This window comes from Sesamum indicum, unplaced genomic scaffold (genome assembly GCF_000512975.1).
Source record: "Sesamum indicum cultivar Zhongzhi No. 13 unplaced genomic scaffold, S_indicum_v1.0 scaffold00165, whole genome shotgun sequence".
In the NCBI taxonomy this organism is placed as follows: domain Eukaryota; kingdom Viridiplantae; phylum Streptophyta; class Magnoliopsida; order Lamiales; family Pedaliaceae; genus Sesamum; species Sesamum indicum.
The window spans coordinates 209,870-226,027 of NW_011628069.1; the positions used below are offsets into that span (position 1 = coordinate 209,870).

A 16,158-nucleotide genomic window follows, 5' to 3' on the forward strand; every position below is an offset into this window, starting at 1 on the left:
CACCTAACAATCCATCCACCCCCAGCAAAATATCCCATAAATGAAGAAAAGGGATGGAGAAACCGTAGTGAAATAGGCTGATCTTTGCCAGTTTTACCCCAGTGAGGTTTTTCCTGCAGAAGTCTCTGTTTCTGAAGGATAGCAGTGATAAATGTTGTTCTTTTGTGGTGTTTTGGGTCCAATTGAATTGAGAGTTGAAATTTTTTCTTCAATCTTCTAGGTTGTTGCAGCTGTTGGTTTTAAGGGAAAAAGGCTTGAAATTCCGCGAGACATGAATCCTCAAGTTGCAGCTATAATTGAAGCCTGCTGGACCAAGTGAGTGAAATATCTGATTTCATGTGATCTCTGGGAAATGTATATTTGTCTTCAGTGGGTATGATATACATTGTATTTATCTATTTGGTTGTTTGGTGACTGAATGAAAATCTGAGACGGTAGCAATCTCCCATATTTTGTTATCAAAATTGCATCATATGCATTAGGCTGAAGACATTAAATTGTTTTTGCGTTTTACCTTGCACCTTATACTTGTTCACGCTACTCCCTCGTGTTGTGCATGCACATTTACTTTGAATAAACATTTATCAGGCTCCAATTTTACCATAAAGTTTTGTCATAGCTTAGGATGTGGAGTGGTTCATGTAAGTAACTAATTTTATGTAATTAGTTACGGAAGAGTTCATTGACCAACCAATGTTCAGTTCTTCTAGAAGATAGACTAGTTGGAGTTGAACATGCTACTCCTTGCTCACTTTATTACTCACTTTATCAATAAAACTGCAGTGAGCCCTGGAAACGGCCATCCTTTTCCAGTATCATGGAATCTTTGAGACCACTTATTAGATCACCTCCAACAACTCAACCAGGTCGTGCTGAAATGTCGTTGCTTATATGAAACTTTGTGGATCAATAAAGTCCAAAATATTGTATGCATGATTTCTTCTGATCCAGTTTCTTGGGAAGACTGCTCGGAGTGTAAGGTTAGTTTATCTGCAACCTCTTCATTATTACTGATCCCAGTCCTCGAAATCTTATTTTGCCAGTGTTTGAGTGTCGTCGACTTGCTTGGGCCTCCCTTTGCCAGGTCTCAAGATGAGTAGAAACTCACCCTGGGAAATATTGGGCCATTTCTTAAAACCATTTTATTTCCTTCGCCAATTATCTAGGTTGTGTTGCTTCGTTTTGTCATCAATCTGGGGGTCGACTTATGCATTTAAAAAGGCTAATTCTGCTATCAACAAAAGAATTTGGCATGGAACCAAAATGTTCATGCAATGTCTCTGTTTGTATTGTTGAATAAACTCTCTGAAGTCACTTTTAGGCCTTGCAGCACCATATATGAAAATCTTGTGTAATGCAGTCACCATCTTGGTCTAGTTAGGACTCAAATGACTAGAACAGGAGCACGCCTTTAAAGTATGGAAGTCTGCTCCTAGTCCCATATTTTCCAGAAAAAATGAGAAATCTAAGATGTCTTAAAAGATTATTTGGAGAAAATTTTCAATTCTAACGTATCGACTTGATTTTCTGCAGGTATGCCCATGTACATAGTAGTTCCCCATGAACGTGTGGGATTACTGGTATTTTGCAAAGTTGAAGAATATACTATATCATAGTAAAGGAACACTGAGAATCCTCATTTTCTTTTGGCCATTTAAGCAATTGTTGAGCTATGTGAATCAGTCCCTGCCAGAAAGGAGTGATTAGCGAATTCTATATTTGTACTTATGTGCATTGTATTAAAGGAACTGTTTATAACAACAATCCCCATGGAGACTGCAGTGCGCCACACTCTAATTATTCGATTTGTGCACTGTGCTATGCCCCATCTCTTGTTTGAAGCTACTATGGCTTTTCCCTTTCTCTCCAGACCTCAAATTTCCCTCTTCCAGTTTTGCACTAGTAGCCTTAGAGGGCAAAAGTTTTTTGATTACGGTCGGAAAGACACTGGTCTTGCAAGAAACCAATGACGTGTACATAAATCGGGTGTACTGTATATGGATACTTAAGCTACATCCAAGATCTTCCCGAGTTGGAACCCACCGCTTGGATGTACTGTTTATGGATACTTAAGCTACATCCAAGATCTGTCCTTGTGTAAGAGTACAGATAAATTTGCGCAACATCCCTTTGTTCCAAGAAGGTATGGTCGTTGTTATGTAATGGAGGCATAAGTATCGACCTATTGCTTTGTGAAAAACTAGCAGGTGGGTGAAGGAAGCTCTACTACTGCTAGCCTGCTCTGGTTCTGTCTGTTGCATTTAGTCAGTTGGGCTTCTGCTTTTCGGGGAAATGAATGATTCAGTTTATTTGTCCTAATATGATTGAATTTCCCGATTACCACTCAATTGCAAGCTCCGATTTGGAATTACATTACAAAGGGAAAAAATTAATTTCATTCCTATTGGGGTTTTAATCATTCATGACAATAGATGAGCAAAGAGGTATATAGTTTTGCAAGTGTCTTTTCTTTTTCTCCCAATTTTTCTGTACGCAAAATTTTAATTAATAAGATATCGTGTAATACTCATCACGTGATTATCTTAATAATCTGGCCAATTCATTCCATTTCGCTAGTTTCTATTGATAAAGCCGATAAAGATGTAGACTTTGTTGCATACATTTTATCGATATATGAAAGAATTTCATATATTAATCACGTATATACTTCTGTACCGAGTATATTTCAATTACTATTTTCACATGTCAAGTCTTTGATAAAAACCAAGGTATGCATAGACAATAATTCAATCAAAATGTGGGTTCACTCTTGGCTACAAGGTGGAAGCCCACCCCCAAGAGCATGGTTCTCCTCTCAGATATCTACAGAACATGCAAACAGATGACCCCATCAACCCTTAATCAATTAACTCCAGCACTTGTACTTCTTTGCAACTATAGTGTCGTTCTTATTACAGGTTCCACTCTTCCTTTTTGACACTGCTAAAGTTAAATCAACTACAATTTCTCTTACATTCCATGGCAATGCCACAAAATTTAAGATGGGATCCATGGTAACGCATACTAAAACAACATATTAAGTTGAATTTAGCAAGATTCCAGATCCTAAAAGCCCGCTTCTTGCCCGAAACTGCTCCATCCTGCAGATTATGCTAAACTATCTCTATGCAAACGACAGTGGAAATATAATCTCATATTGTTGAATGGGATTACACTGTTAAGAGGGAAATGCATATGCTTAAAAGAAACTCCTTACCTGGGATATACTGGTGGACCGCTACACTCGTGCCGCCAAATGTAAGTCCCTGCAATGTGCAAACCTGCGCTTACACAACTTAAAAAGACACAAATTAGTAGGAGAACTTTAGCATACTAAGGTCATACTAGTCAACAAAGCAAATGGACAAGAATGATTATAGCAAGGAAGGAAATTGGGAAAGGTAATGGAAATAGATGATCAAATGAAAAATGAATATATAATGAATAGCATCCTAGTTTATATTAGCATGCAATCAATCCAACTATACTAGGATCCAACGGGCAGCAAAGAGAAGCCCTATTGATCCCTCTTATTGGAACTATCGTCCCTATGCTGGGTATCTTGATTCTCTATCGAAGGGGATTCTTCATCCGGCCTAATCCCAATGCCTGAACTTTCTGCTGGCCGCAGTGAACCTATGTCCCAGACATCAGATAGTGCACCTAATTCTGGTTCATCAAAGCTGTTAATAGTACTCCATAACTCGGTGGTGGAACTGGACATACCAGCACTGGCTCCAAAACCCGTGCCCCAGAAACTATCTTCCATGACCATACCTTCAATTCCAGATATTGAGAGTTCATGACCACTCTTCTCCTTCATCAAGTCCTCAGGAAAAGAGACGAAATACTCGGGCATGGAGACTGGCTGAGGATCCACAATACCCTTTCCTTTAAGATGCGGATCTATGGTCGCTAGGGTCGGAACTGGTTCAGCCTGCTCTGGGGTACTAATGAAGTCATGCAACATCGCCAATTCATCTTGTGCGATATCTTCAACCTGAAAATGCAAGTTTTCAGTACCAAAATCTGGGTTGTCTCCCGTATCTTGCGAGGTATGAATATCAAGTTGTTTGCCTGTGACTGGAACAGAGTCGAGGGGTGCAAAGGGCATAGTATGGCTACTCCCAAACTCATGCCGGTACCTCACAATCTGCCCCTTGGGGGAACCAGATGATCCTGCTTCATGGGCTTGATGTTTCACAAATTTTCGCGTTGCTCTTGGAGAGGTAATGCCCTTTTGCTCCCCCGTCTCCTGAAGACGAGCTAAAAATGATGGGTTCTGAAAAATTTTCCCCAAGAATGAAACCATCTGCTTCTGCCGTTTCTCTGCTGCCTGGAGCTTCGCATTAACCATTTCCATATGCTGAAAGGTACCACGCTGCTGATGCTGCAACTCAACTACTTCCTGCATCATTGAACTTCTTTCTTTCCTCAGAAGTTCAATTTCACCTTCCATTGCAGCCTTGGCTGCCTCATTGGATGACCCAGACGAGCTTCCAATCTGTTGGGAATGAGGTGCTTTCCGCCTTTGGATATTTTTCAACAGATGCCTCTGCCCCCTTATGAATCCTTCATTTGCAAACTCCCACTTATCTGTATCAATTTTGCGAAATCCCTGTATATGTGTAGATGCATCCAAAGGTAACTTTACAAATAAATACACTCAGAAACAAATTACCAATAAGCATTCATAGTCAAGATGACTAACTGTACACAAGCTCAATATCCATCGGTAAGGGGAAGAAATCACGCTACAACTAATGAGACCAGTACAATTTTACATCCGAATATGTATTCAATGCAAGACATTACATGCATAAAGCTTAGCAAATGTTGCGTCAAAGCTTAAATTCTACCTGTGAAGGAGACGGGCATTCCAATTCCACCAGTTGTCTGGTGGAGGTGTTCGTTATTGTGTACCAGATTTAGTATCTCAGCACTACTCTACAATACTAAAACAAGTCTGATGAATCACCAAGATTCAAAGAACAATACCAACCTCTAAACACAATTTTAAGAACAGTTTCAATAGAAAATATGATCCAGCAAATATAATGAATACTCATGATATGAAAATGAATCAGGTACATAGTTTCTATACAAATCGCCTCCAATTTCTACAAATTTCAGTACAAATTACATCACCAATACAGCAAATTCTTCAAGAATGTAGCTTACATGAAAACAAAAATAAAAAGAGAGAAAAACAGCAACATAGGAGAAAATGACAAGAAAAAAGCAAATAGCCAAAACAAACATAAAGAATAGTAGATATACAGACCAAGAGCATCCTAGTGATATATTAAATCAATACCCACATATGTATTGAGCTGACGAACAAAGCTTGAGAAATTGTTGTGCTTGAAATTCCTTGGCAATATCATCCTCGAAAACTCTAAAGGATCCCACACCACAAAGCTATTGCCCTTCGCACCCCAAGAAATTGTCGCATCCAATGAAGGGTCATCCACCAAATCAAAAGTTTTGGACAAGAATGGTGGAATTGGAGTCTCATACAAGGACTCCAAAGGCTGCGGAATGCCCATTAAACTCTCCCCGGCCGCCGCTGCGCTCCCCGGCTCATTTCCCAACACGGCTTTGGATTCAAATCGGGTTTCAAAAGAATCGAAACTAATGAAAGGAGAAAGAGGCCGCGGCTCGGGAAATGGAGACGCCGTCGACAGCGACAAAGCGAAAGACGGCGGAGTTGGAGGCACCGTCGTATATGGCGATGGCGGTCGTATGGGAGTTGCTTCAGGCTCGCCTCCGAAAGAAAAGGGCGGCCGCGGAGGTGGAGGTTGAGGATACTGATTCCCACTATCATCAGAGTCCATTACAACTCCCCGCACTGCGAGAGTGATTAATTAGTGATTGAACGAGGTTTTCTACGCGATTTGGAGCTGAAACAGAGAGTTAATCCAGGTGGGTTTCTGCAAGAAGCTGAAAAATCTTTGGTTCGAGAAAAAATGGTCGGCGATATGAGGGCTTGCCTGAATATATATACCTATCGCCGACTGAAAACCAAACCCCCGAAAAAAAAATCAAGAAATACGCGTAAGGCGGTGGAGGTTTGTCGTTGCCCCACATCTTCCTCAACTCCAATGACATTATGTTCGAGTTTTCTCTGCAAATACTTGTCCAACAAGAAAAATCTAACACACACACACACGCACACACCATAATGCGATTTGTAGACGGCAGTTATGATGGTTTGGCGGGGGAACAGAAGACAAGTGGGGCCCAGGAAGACGAGATATTTCTTGGGATTTCGAGTACAGATGTGGTCCAGCTTGACAATGTTCTTCGTGAACAGTCCAAGATTCAGCTTTTACTGCACTGTTTGGGGTTTGAATTCGTGGGATCCTCCCCGGTCTCAGCCAATGATATTTTGTTCGAAGATAGGGGAGATCTTTGTTGGGACTCTGAGGGGCCATTCGTCAGACTTCTCAATTAAGTAAATGTTCAATGTGTGTTTAAGTAAAATAAATAATATATTTATTATGTAATTAATTATATTTTTTAAAAAATTATATATTAATTATATTATAAATATATTATATTTATTATATAATTAAATCTAAGTTCGATTAAAATCAACGGGACTAGAAATTTTCTATGTTTTATAGTCTAAATTACTTTAAATATAACATCCATTTGTTCATTATAACAGCTTGGAACAAAGAACAAATTGTTACTTACTGGTTAAAAATTGGGAAATCTCACATTCTTTAGGCTACCGAAACAAGATTTGTTATGCTATTACCATATCTTTGTTATCTATAGAATGTGAAGTTTTTCTCAATATCTATTTTTGGAGCTAAAATATTTACACTGTAGAGAGAATTTGATAATGCTTTAATATTCTTTTTTTACATTATTTCTATGAGCAAACACTCTTTATTCTTTTCAATCATTTCAATTCTTTGAAGTTGATGGGAGTTATTATGGAACTTTTGGTCTCAATTATGTAACAATGTTTGGATATGCTCTATTTGTCATGGTAATAATGTTACCTTAACTTACGTTTCTTGGGAGAAAACATTCTATTAGTGAGCCCAAATAATAAGCTCTAAATAATTATTACAATGAATAGTGGGTTATGCAAATTTTTGTATTACAAATCAATATCCCAACAACAAATATTAACAGATCTAATAATACAGAAAGGATAACAAATATAGTTATAGAATAATATCAGACAATATATGAAAATAGGAACAAAAAGGAGATAGTTGGCTTAAGGGACAGATCTGGTAGAGGTAGCCCACAACCACAAAAGGCCGGCAACCACACAGTGGCTAAAAATCCAAAATACACCACTAAGGTCAGTGCACAAAGGACCATTTACAACCCAAATCAGATTTCCACTTAGAACCATAGAAAACCACTCAGAAAGATTTTCAGTTAGGAACTTAGTTCATAAAGAATTATTTTATCAGAGGAAGAGGTAGAAGATTAGTTTTTCTGATTCGATTATCCTCATCAGAAAAATCATCGGAGTATTTATAAGAGGTATGCATTGATATCAGATATAGAGAAGACGATGATGGAGAATCTAGAGAGAAGAAGGAGGGGAAGACGAGGAAAAGAGAGAGGGGGGATTAGGCTTTTAGGGTTTCATCAGCATAATTGAAAAGATAAATATAAAGAGATTCCGATCGGGTCAAGTGGACTCGGTGGATAGAATGGGTTGGGCCAAAGAGTGGACCAAAGAGGTGAGTGGCATGCTATCCAGGTGTATGGGTTTAGGGGGGTGCCGTGGGTTGGGCCTATCAATTTTGGTCATGGGCCACAATATTTTCAACATTCTCCACCTTGGACCAAAACCCCAAAAAAGGGGACCAAGTGCAGAAACCGAATCTGGCATTCATTGTTGCCATAAGGCCGAGATTGTACCTACAAAACAAGAAAGAGACACTTACACATATATGGGTTAGAAAATCAAGGAATAATGAAGATTTTAATTATCTTAAGTTCAAGAATACAAGGCTTTTCCTATTGGTTTCAATTTCCAATCATAACCATTTATTTCCAAGGAAGACATAATTAACAAACCATACATACCTTCTTCAGAAATCTATACAGTAATTACATTTGCAACTTCTTTATGTTTGTCATCTCTTTTGGGTTTTTTACAATATTTGATAAAATGTTATTTTTCTTCACAATTATAACAACTCTTATACCAAGGTTTTTCATCCCTAGTTCTAGATTTTGAATTGCTATGACTCCTATATTTATTTCCCCTAACATGGTTTACTTCATTTTGGACCTGATTAGATATATTAGTCTTAAGGTCAATTTCTTTACTTTTTAAATCATTAATAACAATATCTATGTTTACATTATTCTTACCATATTTTATAGCAGTTTTTACATCAATATAAGTTTCAGGAATAACATTCAAAAAATAATAGGAGAATAATAATCTATGTTCTTATCTCCAGTTAGTTTAATGTCCTGAAATAATTTTGTAAAATCATCCAATTTTTTTCTCAACGTTCTTGGACAAATCTAGTCTATAACGGGAAAATTTTTCGAGTAAAAACAGTTTATCATGTAAAGAGGTTTCGATGTATAGTTCTTCTAATTTATTCCATAATTCTTTTTTGCTGGATCTTATTTTTCAACTTTTTTTAAAAAAATCAGACAGATTCAGAACTGTAGAAGAGTAGGCATATTCATCATTTTCTAATTCTTTTTTCCTCATAAACATTTTTCAGGGTATTTTCCATCAATAGTTTTAAAAACCTTTTGTTCAATTAAAATACCTTTCTTTTTTTATTGCCAAATAGAAAAATTAAAATTTTCCATAAAAAATTTGCAAATTATAACAAACCATTACAATAAAAAAATAACAACAACAAATGCAGTAAGATATTAATGAGGCAGAAGAATAACACTAAAGTAATAAATTAGTATGATACATACAAAATAAATACTAATCATGACAAAATTATTTTAAACTGAACGAAAATTATTAACTAACTAATTTATAAAATTAACAACACGTGAAAGAGAAGTTATTTACTAGCTCACATGTGATCTATTAGAAGATTTTCCTGCTATGCATACACGTCAACACAAAGTATACCATTTATAAGTAAGAGACCAAGTAGTTAAAGAAAGACGACATAATCTTGAGACACTTTTCAACATCTTTTTAAGCACACATTGTATGAAATTTTCATATGTCTACTCATTTTGAGATATTTTTTTGATTTTTTATTTATTTTCCATTTAAAAATATTATTAATTTAACTATTAAAATGCTAATATTTTTCTTACAGGTTAGTCGTTCAATTTTCTCAATATCATCTTCAGTTATATTCATTTTTTGCATTAGGACAAGGTAAGAGTTAGCCCAACCCACTTTGGACTTTCTCGGCCCATAATATATCATCTCCGCCGGCCCACTCACACAACGTGAACGTCTCTTTTTGTCACCGGGCCTTTGCTTTTTCATCGTCTTTTTACTGTAAATTTGGGCGCGTCGTCGGCTCTTCCCAAAATTTCAATCATCGTTCGACCCGAAAAAACCCTATCGCTCTCTCTTTCTATCTCGGGCCCCTCCATCGCATACTCCCGGAGACAAAATCGCGAGTTGTACTCTATGATACGAGCTTGATATTTTGTTACTCTGTGTAGCTTCGGTTGTACCGTTTGGAAAATCTTTTTGTGTGCATATAGATTCCAATTTGGCACAGTCGAAGTTAGGGTTTCTTGGTTTTGTAACTTTTTTGGGTTATTTTTTCAATTGGAAGTGTTTTTGATACTGATTAGTGAATTGTGTTACGATTTCTGTAAATCGTTCTTTTCTTTGCTCTGTGGAGTGACTGTAGTAGTATAGGGTTAAAGATGAACAATTGGATTATTGGTTTAGGGTCTTTGTGATTTGTGGTGGAGATGGAGAGTACCCGCAGACCGTTTGATAGATCTCTTTCAAAAGAACCGGGACTGAAGAAACCCAGGCTCAGCGAGGACCCTGTAGCAGCCGATCGAATCTCCAATGGCCGTGCCGGATTTCCTCAACGGTCTGCAGTTTCAAACTCTGGCGGTGGAGCCTCGAGACCTCAGAGGGACAGGGATTCTGAGAGTACAGATTCTGTGCGGGGGCCCTACCAACTCCAGTCCGGTCAGCAGTTGCATCAGGAGCTGGTGACTCAGTACAAGACTGCGCTAGCTGAGCTGACTTTCAACTCGAAGCCAATAATAACTAACTTGACAATTATTGCCGGTGAGAATTTGAATGCGGCCAAGGCCATTGCAGCCACTGTCTGTGCCAATATTCTCGAGGTGACTGTGATTCTTATCTTCTGCCGGTAGTATTTACTGCTATGTGACACTAGTCAAATTGTAAAGATTTACAATTGTATAGTTGCAGTTAATGGAGTTCTTTGCTATAATGAAAAAGAGAGTTGTGGGTTAGAAAGTGCCAGTTTGTATCTTTTTGCTTTTGCTTCAAAATTCATCTAGTCCCACATTAGCGCCAGTTCTTTTTACTATTTGAATTGAGATGTGGGGTGATCATCTCTGAAAGATCACTTGATTGACATTTGGCTAATTGTTTCCACTAGCAATACTAGTTATAATGCGAGTGAACTGGGATTCTAATGTAATGCTTCTTTTATAATGTTTGTCACCAAGTACCTACATTTGTTCATAGCCGCATTATATTGTCATTTCTTAAGAAAAATCCTTATTTCCTTCACCTAAATGGTTGATGTCGAATCTATTTGATAGCGGTGCACTTCTGATCCATCATTACCATTGTTTTATGATTGTTTAGTTGCATAACCTAAACTAAAGTTCCTCCTCATTTTGCACATAACTGATAGCAATGCCATTTTGTTTGAATCATACAAGTTTTGTTATACTTTCTCTTCAACTGAGGGCTCTTTTTGCCTCTTGTTTTGAGGGCTTTCTGCAGTCTCCTGTAGTGGCAGTTGATCATATTTGACGCCATATGGATGAATTTTCATTGTAGACTTGCTTGTATTATGGTCACATTATAAAGGCGCTGATTCTCTATCCTTGTAATGTACCTTTTAGTCGTCATAACATTCCTTGGGTCTTGAAGTAAAATTCTTTTAAGGTGTGGTTGACGCCTGTCATTGTGATAATTGTTCAAGGTCAAAGAAACTGTACATTCATTCATGAGTTGATTAAAATAAATTGGACATTCCATGGTTATCAATCATACTTTTCATGCCCGAGGCTTTCTTATGTGATTCTTTCATCTACTATTCTGGTTTTTAAAGAGGAAGCTGACAGTCAGAATGGTAAAGATTCAATTATGCATTTGATGGCGATGGCTTATGTCTCAAATTATCAAAGAAAAATTTAGAAGAGCTTTTGTATGGACCAGTTATCAGATTCAATTGGGAGAACCATTAATGGGGTCTATGTAGGATGTTGTCTATCATTTTCTGGTCCTTGGATGAAACTCAGGATTTTGAAAAATTGATATTTGGAGATTTGGTTTTCTGTCATTTACCTCCCATTTCTGTTTTTTCTGCACTATATGTTTTGTGCCTAGTGTTTGTTTCAGTTATCACAAAGCATCTCCAAACTTCGATGAGTATTATGCCTGATTCCTGGAAATCATTTGCAGGTTCCAAGTGAGCAAAAACTGCCTTCGCTATATTTATTAGACAGCATTGTGAAGAACATTGGGAGGGATTATATAAAGTACTTTGCCTCCAGATTACCTGAGGTCAGATATTGTAAATATCTTTTCTTTCTTATCTTTACTAGAGAAAAAGTTGGATCACTAGTCCTTGTACACGGTGTATAACTATCTTCTAATTAGTCCATTTTAGATGGGAATAAATGAAGACTCCTAATTTTTTTTCCCTTCTTTCTAAGGGGGAAGTGCCTATTTGATGCTTTTGTATTGATTTTTCCTTTATCATTCATAATCGTCCCTTTTCGTATGCATTTTCCAGGTCTTTATTAAGGCATATAAACAGGTTGATCCCACCGTACATCCTGGTATGCGCCACCTTTTCGGCACCTGGAAAGGAGTCTTCCCTCCACAGACACTTCAGATGATTGAGAAGGAGCTTGGATTTACTACTGCAGCCAATGGTTCATCCTCAGGAACAGCGCCTAGGCCTGACTCACAGACGCAACGTCCTGCGCATAGCATTCACGTAAACCCCAAGTATTTGGAGGCAAGGCAGCGACTGCAAACCACCAAGGTGAGGGTCTCGTAAACCCTTTTCAATAACTTTCATTAACGCTGTAACTATTCTTGCCAGTTGTCACCAAATGGATGTAACTTTGGTATCATTTTCTTTGTTTTTTAATTATAGCCCCTCCAAAGTGAGGTTTGGTGTTCACTTGGTTTTCATTCATGTCTTCTTTTCTAAGTAGCTGAACTTACTCTTAATTTTGCCATTGTATGTGGCTGTATTGAGATGTTTAAGCTCTGAACAGAGAGGTATCCTCCTGTGTGAGTTTGTCTTTCTGAGTCTTGTATTTGATTTTTGTAGATTCTAGACCACTGATTGAAACTCGGTAGATATCTAACCTAATTATCTGCTTTAGCAAGGAATTCAAATGATGGTGGCTATCCTGGGTGGTATTTCTTTCTTGTCTGTTACGGTGATTTAATTTTTTATTTTCTTTGTTCTGCCACGGGTGGGGTATAAAAGCTATTTGGTTCGATTTTTTCATCCTAGTTCTCTGTTTTTAACAGAAAATCATAAATGTTACTGTTTAGCTTGATGCACAAAAGTAATTGATGAATTTATGAATTTCCATGTCCCATACACGTTACTTACCTATCATTTGACACTATATATAAGTTTCCAAGATTTGGTTGGAATTTTCATGTAAATTTGTTTCACTACACTCATGCATAAGAAATCAGATCACTGTGTAATTCAGTTTTCTTGTTTTATGCCAAATGTAGATTACCTATTGCTCTCAAGATGTCAACAATCACTACTTCTGAATATTTAATATTCTTCAGTTTGACATCCGCTGTATTACAATATTCATGTGCACATATATTGTCCTAAACTTGTACTGACTTAATTTGATAAAGGCAAGAGGAGCCAGCAGTGACACTAGTGGAGCCCTGGTGATCTCCCATGAGGATGTTGAAGCACTGGACAGAACTGGCAGTATAACTTCGGGAAGATCATGGCCTGATCTTTATGCTAAGGTAAGCTGACAATGTTAACTTGGGACCTTTTTGTGCTTGACATTTTGTTAATAAGTCTTTTAAGTTTCTAAAACTTGGAGTTATTCAGCAACATCACAGAGACCAAGTTAATGAGCCAGTTCGTGACAGAAGTTCAAGTGTAACATATGCAGATTCTGAATATGGTTCTGGTGCATCAGGGCGTTCAGGTTTGGGAACTGGAAGAGTGATTGAAAAGATTAAAGAGCCTGCATATGACAGGCCCTGGTATGAATCTGGCAGTAATATAACTGCAGTGGCCCATCAGAAGAATGGTTTTGGCCTGAAACATGGACTTGAAAGCTATGCTGCCCCTGAGGCTGCAAATTCTGATTCAGATCTACAGTTCAAGCAAAACATTGCCGGTAGGAGCACCAATGGGATGAGTGGGAACTGGAAAAACTCTGAGGAGGAGGAGTTTATGTGGGGTGAAATGAATTCTAGACCTACTGTTTGCAGTGCAGCTGATGCTTCAGCTAAAGATCATTGGCCATCTGATGATTATGATAGATTGGTGAGTTTTTTTAAGGTTTTTGTGGATTGTTAAACACGATATAGGATATTGTGTCACCTGTTTTGTACCTCTGTGGGTGCTTCTTCTTCTGATTAATTTGCGAAGCAAAGTTTGGAGAATTGAAGGTTTATTTTCATGCTGTCCATATTGATCGAGATTGGATTCTGATTTATCCATGTTTTTCTCAAATATCATTAGACATTTAAATTAAAAAAATTTACATGTGTGTTGGAGCAGTCTGTTACATGGAAAGTCGAGTTCAGGAGTGTGGCACCTAAAGAAGGGTAGATCGTCTGCTATCTCTTTGCATAATCATTATAGTTAGGATTATCTGTTTTGCTGTGTCTTTCCATTTCACATGATAACACTTCTAACTTATAATCTGGAGTTCCAGATTTGTTTAGCCACTGCGTGTTACTGTAACACTTACTTCCAGATGTTTAGACTTTGCCCTCTCCCGTATATTAATACTTTTTAGTTTGAGAGCTGGTCTGTATACTTTGTTATCATTCAGTTATATGCTAATGTATTATCAGTGAAAAGATTTACTTAAAAAAAGTGTTGATGAACGATATTCTCAGTTCTTTTTCTTCTCATGCAATGATCAAATCTGCGATGGTGGGCTTGTGCAGGGCTTTGGCAGTAATCTCCGTAGTCCTCAAGATATGCATGGTATCGGGTCAAGGGATGATGATGAAGCCTCAGCAGATTCAATATCCATGGATCTGGGCCAAGTTGCTTCTAGGACTCGAGTGCAATCATGGTCACAAAAGCCGCCTCCACCAGAAGGAAGGATGCTCTCTGGGACTGGTAAAAGCATGTTAGGTTACTCCGAGGGGTACCCTATTGGATTGAACAGTTCACACAGTACATTGGGCAGGGCAACTTCCCAGGCACTTCTGGGCCCAGCTCATATTGGAGACCCAAGCTTCAAGTTTTCAACAAATCTGGTGCCAGGGCCCAAAGTTTCCGTGACACAACAGGGACATACTCTTGGATCTATGCCATCCTCAACACGATCATTAATGCAACAACCCGCATCACCTTCTTTCTCATCACATAATCCAAATCAACTACTAAATTTTGCTGAGCGTAACCAGACCTCGATTGGACCTCCTACTGATCCAAGAAGGCCTTCAGGGCATAAAAGTACTGGATATCATAAACAATCTTCTGAGGATTCTCTGCCTTTGCCGTCTCGGGATGTCAATCAGGCTAGCACACAGAGGTTGCATCCCCAAAGTTTACGGTCTTCTTCTGCACAGATACCTCCTTTGCAGCATAAGAAACATGCTCCCTCTGCTCAACAGAGAAATCTTGAAGTTCCTGAATTTGAATCTTATGGACAAGGGCAGAACTCATTGCCATCAAAACTTTCAGGCTCTGAGAGTCGCTCCACAATGGGAAATTCATCATCGGACCAATCCAATCCTCTTACTGTTGATTCTCCTGGACAATCCATTACGAGCAGTTTGTTGGATGCTGTAGAAAAAAGTGGAGTGCTGAGTGGTAATTCTCCTGTGGGTAGCTTAACTAAGCCAAGTTTTCAAGAAGCTAGGCCTAGGTCATATCTAGGAGATGTGCAACCACCTCTTCCAAGTCGCCCTGCTGCCGACGTTTCGTCCACTCCGCATGTTCATGGAAGCACATTGCTCCCTACATTTTCTCAAAAAAAGTTAGAACAGCCACCCTTGCGAACTGGCCAGTCCTCCTCATCTTCAGCAGGTGTTGACTCAGAACTGGCACCAAGTTCAGTTAATTCCACCTCTAATCCTGTTTCTAGTCTGTTAAGCTCATTGGTTGCCAAAGGCTTGATATCCACTGTGAAGCCTGATCTAGTGTTGTCTGCATCACCTAAGAGATCCGATCAACCACTGGACAGAGGTCCTGGGGTTGCAGGCACTAGTTGTGCTCCAGTTTCTTCTGTTCCAATCTCCATATCGAGACCTCTTGAATCGATCCCATCTGGTCCGTCTTCACTTAAGCCTGCAGTTGCAAGCACTAGTTGTGCTCTAGTTTCTTCTGTTCCAATTGCCATGTCGAGACCTCTTGAATCGATCCCATGTCATCCGTCTTCACTTAAGCCTGCGACTAAAGATTCTGATGGTTTGCCCCAGGCAGCAGCAAAGACAAAACATCTTATTGGTTTTGAATTCAGGCCAGATGTAGTTCGTAATTTGCATCCGGAAGTGGTCAGTGATCTTCTCTCTGAGCTTCCACATCGGTGCAGCTTATGTGGTCTCAGACTCAAGCTTGAAGAAACACTCAACAGACACATGGAATGGCATGCATTAAGAGATCCTGAGCAGAATCCTGCAGACACGACATCAAGGAGGTGGTATATCAACTCATTTGATTGGGTTGCTGGAATTGATTATTTATATCTCGGAGATAGTCCCTCGGACATGTTAGGAGATTCCGTTGGAACATTGGAAAGTGGTGAGCAGAT

The 16,158-nt window shown here is 38.6% G+C and overlaps 3 protein-coding genes across 3 annotated transcripts in view; 2 read left to right on the forward strand and 1 right to left on the reverse strand.

Annotated features, from left to right (window-relative positions):
• Window positions 1-1,869, forward strand: part of LOC105179535 (serine/threonine-protein kinase CTR1) — an 11,102-nt gene extending 9,233 nt beyond the window's left edge. The window contains exons 16-18 of the mRNA XM_011103187.2: window positions 221-315; window positions 784-980; window positions 1,534-1,869. Of these exons, the coding sequence (XP_011101489.1) occupies window positions 221-315; window positions 784-895 (207 nt within the window). The 3' untranslated portion in view covers window positions 896-980; window positions 1,534-1,869. The remainder of the gene's footprint in view (window positions 1-220; window positions 316-783; window positions 981-1,533) is intronic.
• Window positions 1,870-3,334: 1,465 nt separating this feature from the next.
• On the reverse strand, window positions 3,335-6,295 carry LOC105179552 (heat stress transcription factor A-3-like). The gene is made up of 2 exons (XM_011103202.2): window positions 5,322-6,295; window positions 3,335-4,618 (listed from the first exon to the last, which is right to left on the reverse strand). The coding sequence occupies exons 1-2, from the start codon at window positions 5,835-5,837 to the stop codon at window positions 3,518-3,520; spliced, it is 1,617 nt and encodes a 538-aa protein (XP_011101504.1). The 5' UTR covers window positions 5,838-6,295; the 3' UTR covers window positions 3,335-3,517.
• A 3,188-nt stretch (window positions 6,296-9,483) lies between these two features.
• LOC105179553 (polyadenylation and cleavage factor homolog 4-like) overlaps window positions 9,484-16,158 on the forward strand; it is a 7,623-nt gene continuing 948 nt past the window's right edge. The window contains 6 exon segments of the mRNA XM_011103203.2: window positions 9,484-10,299; window positions 11,618-11,719; window positions 11,952-12,206; window positions 13,058-13,177; window positions 13,266-13,709; window positions 14,342-16,156. Of these exon segments, the coding sequence (XP_011101505.2) occupies window positions 9,910-10,299; window positions 11,618-11,719; window positions 11,952-12,206; window positions 13,058-13,177; window positions 13,266-13,709; window positions 14,342-16,156 (3,126 nt within the window). The 5' untranslated portion in view covers window positions 9,484-9,909.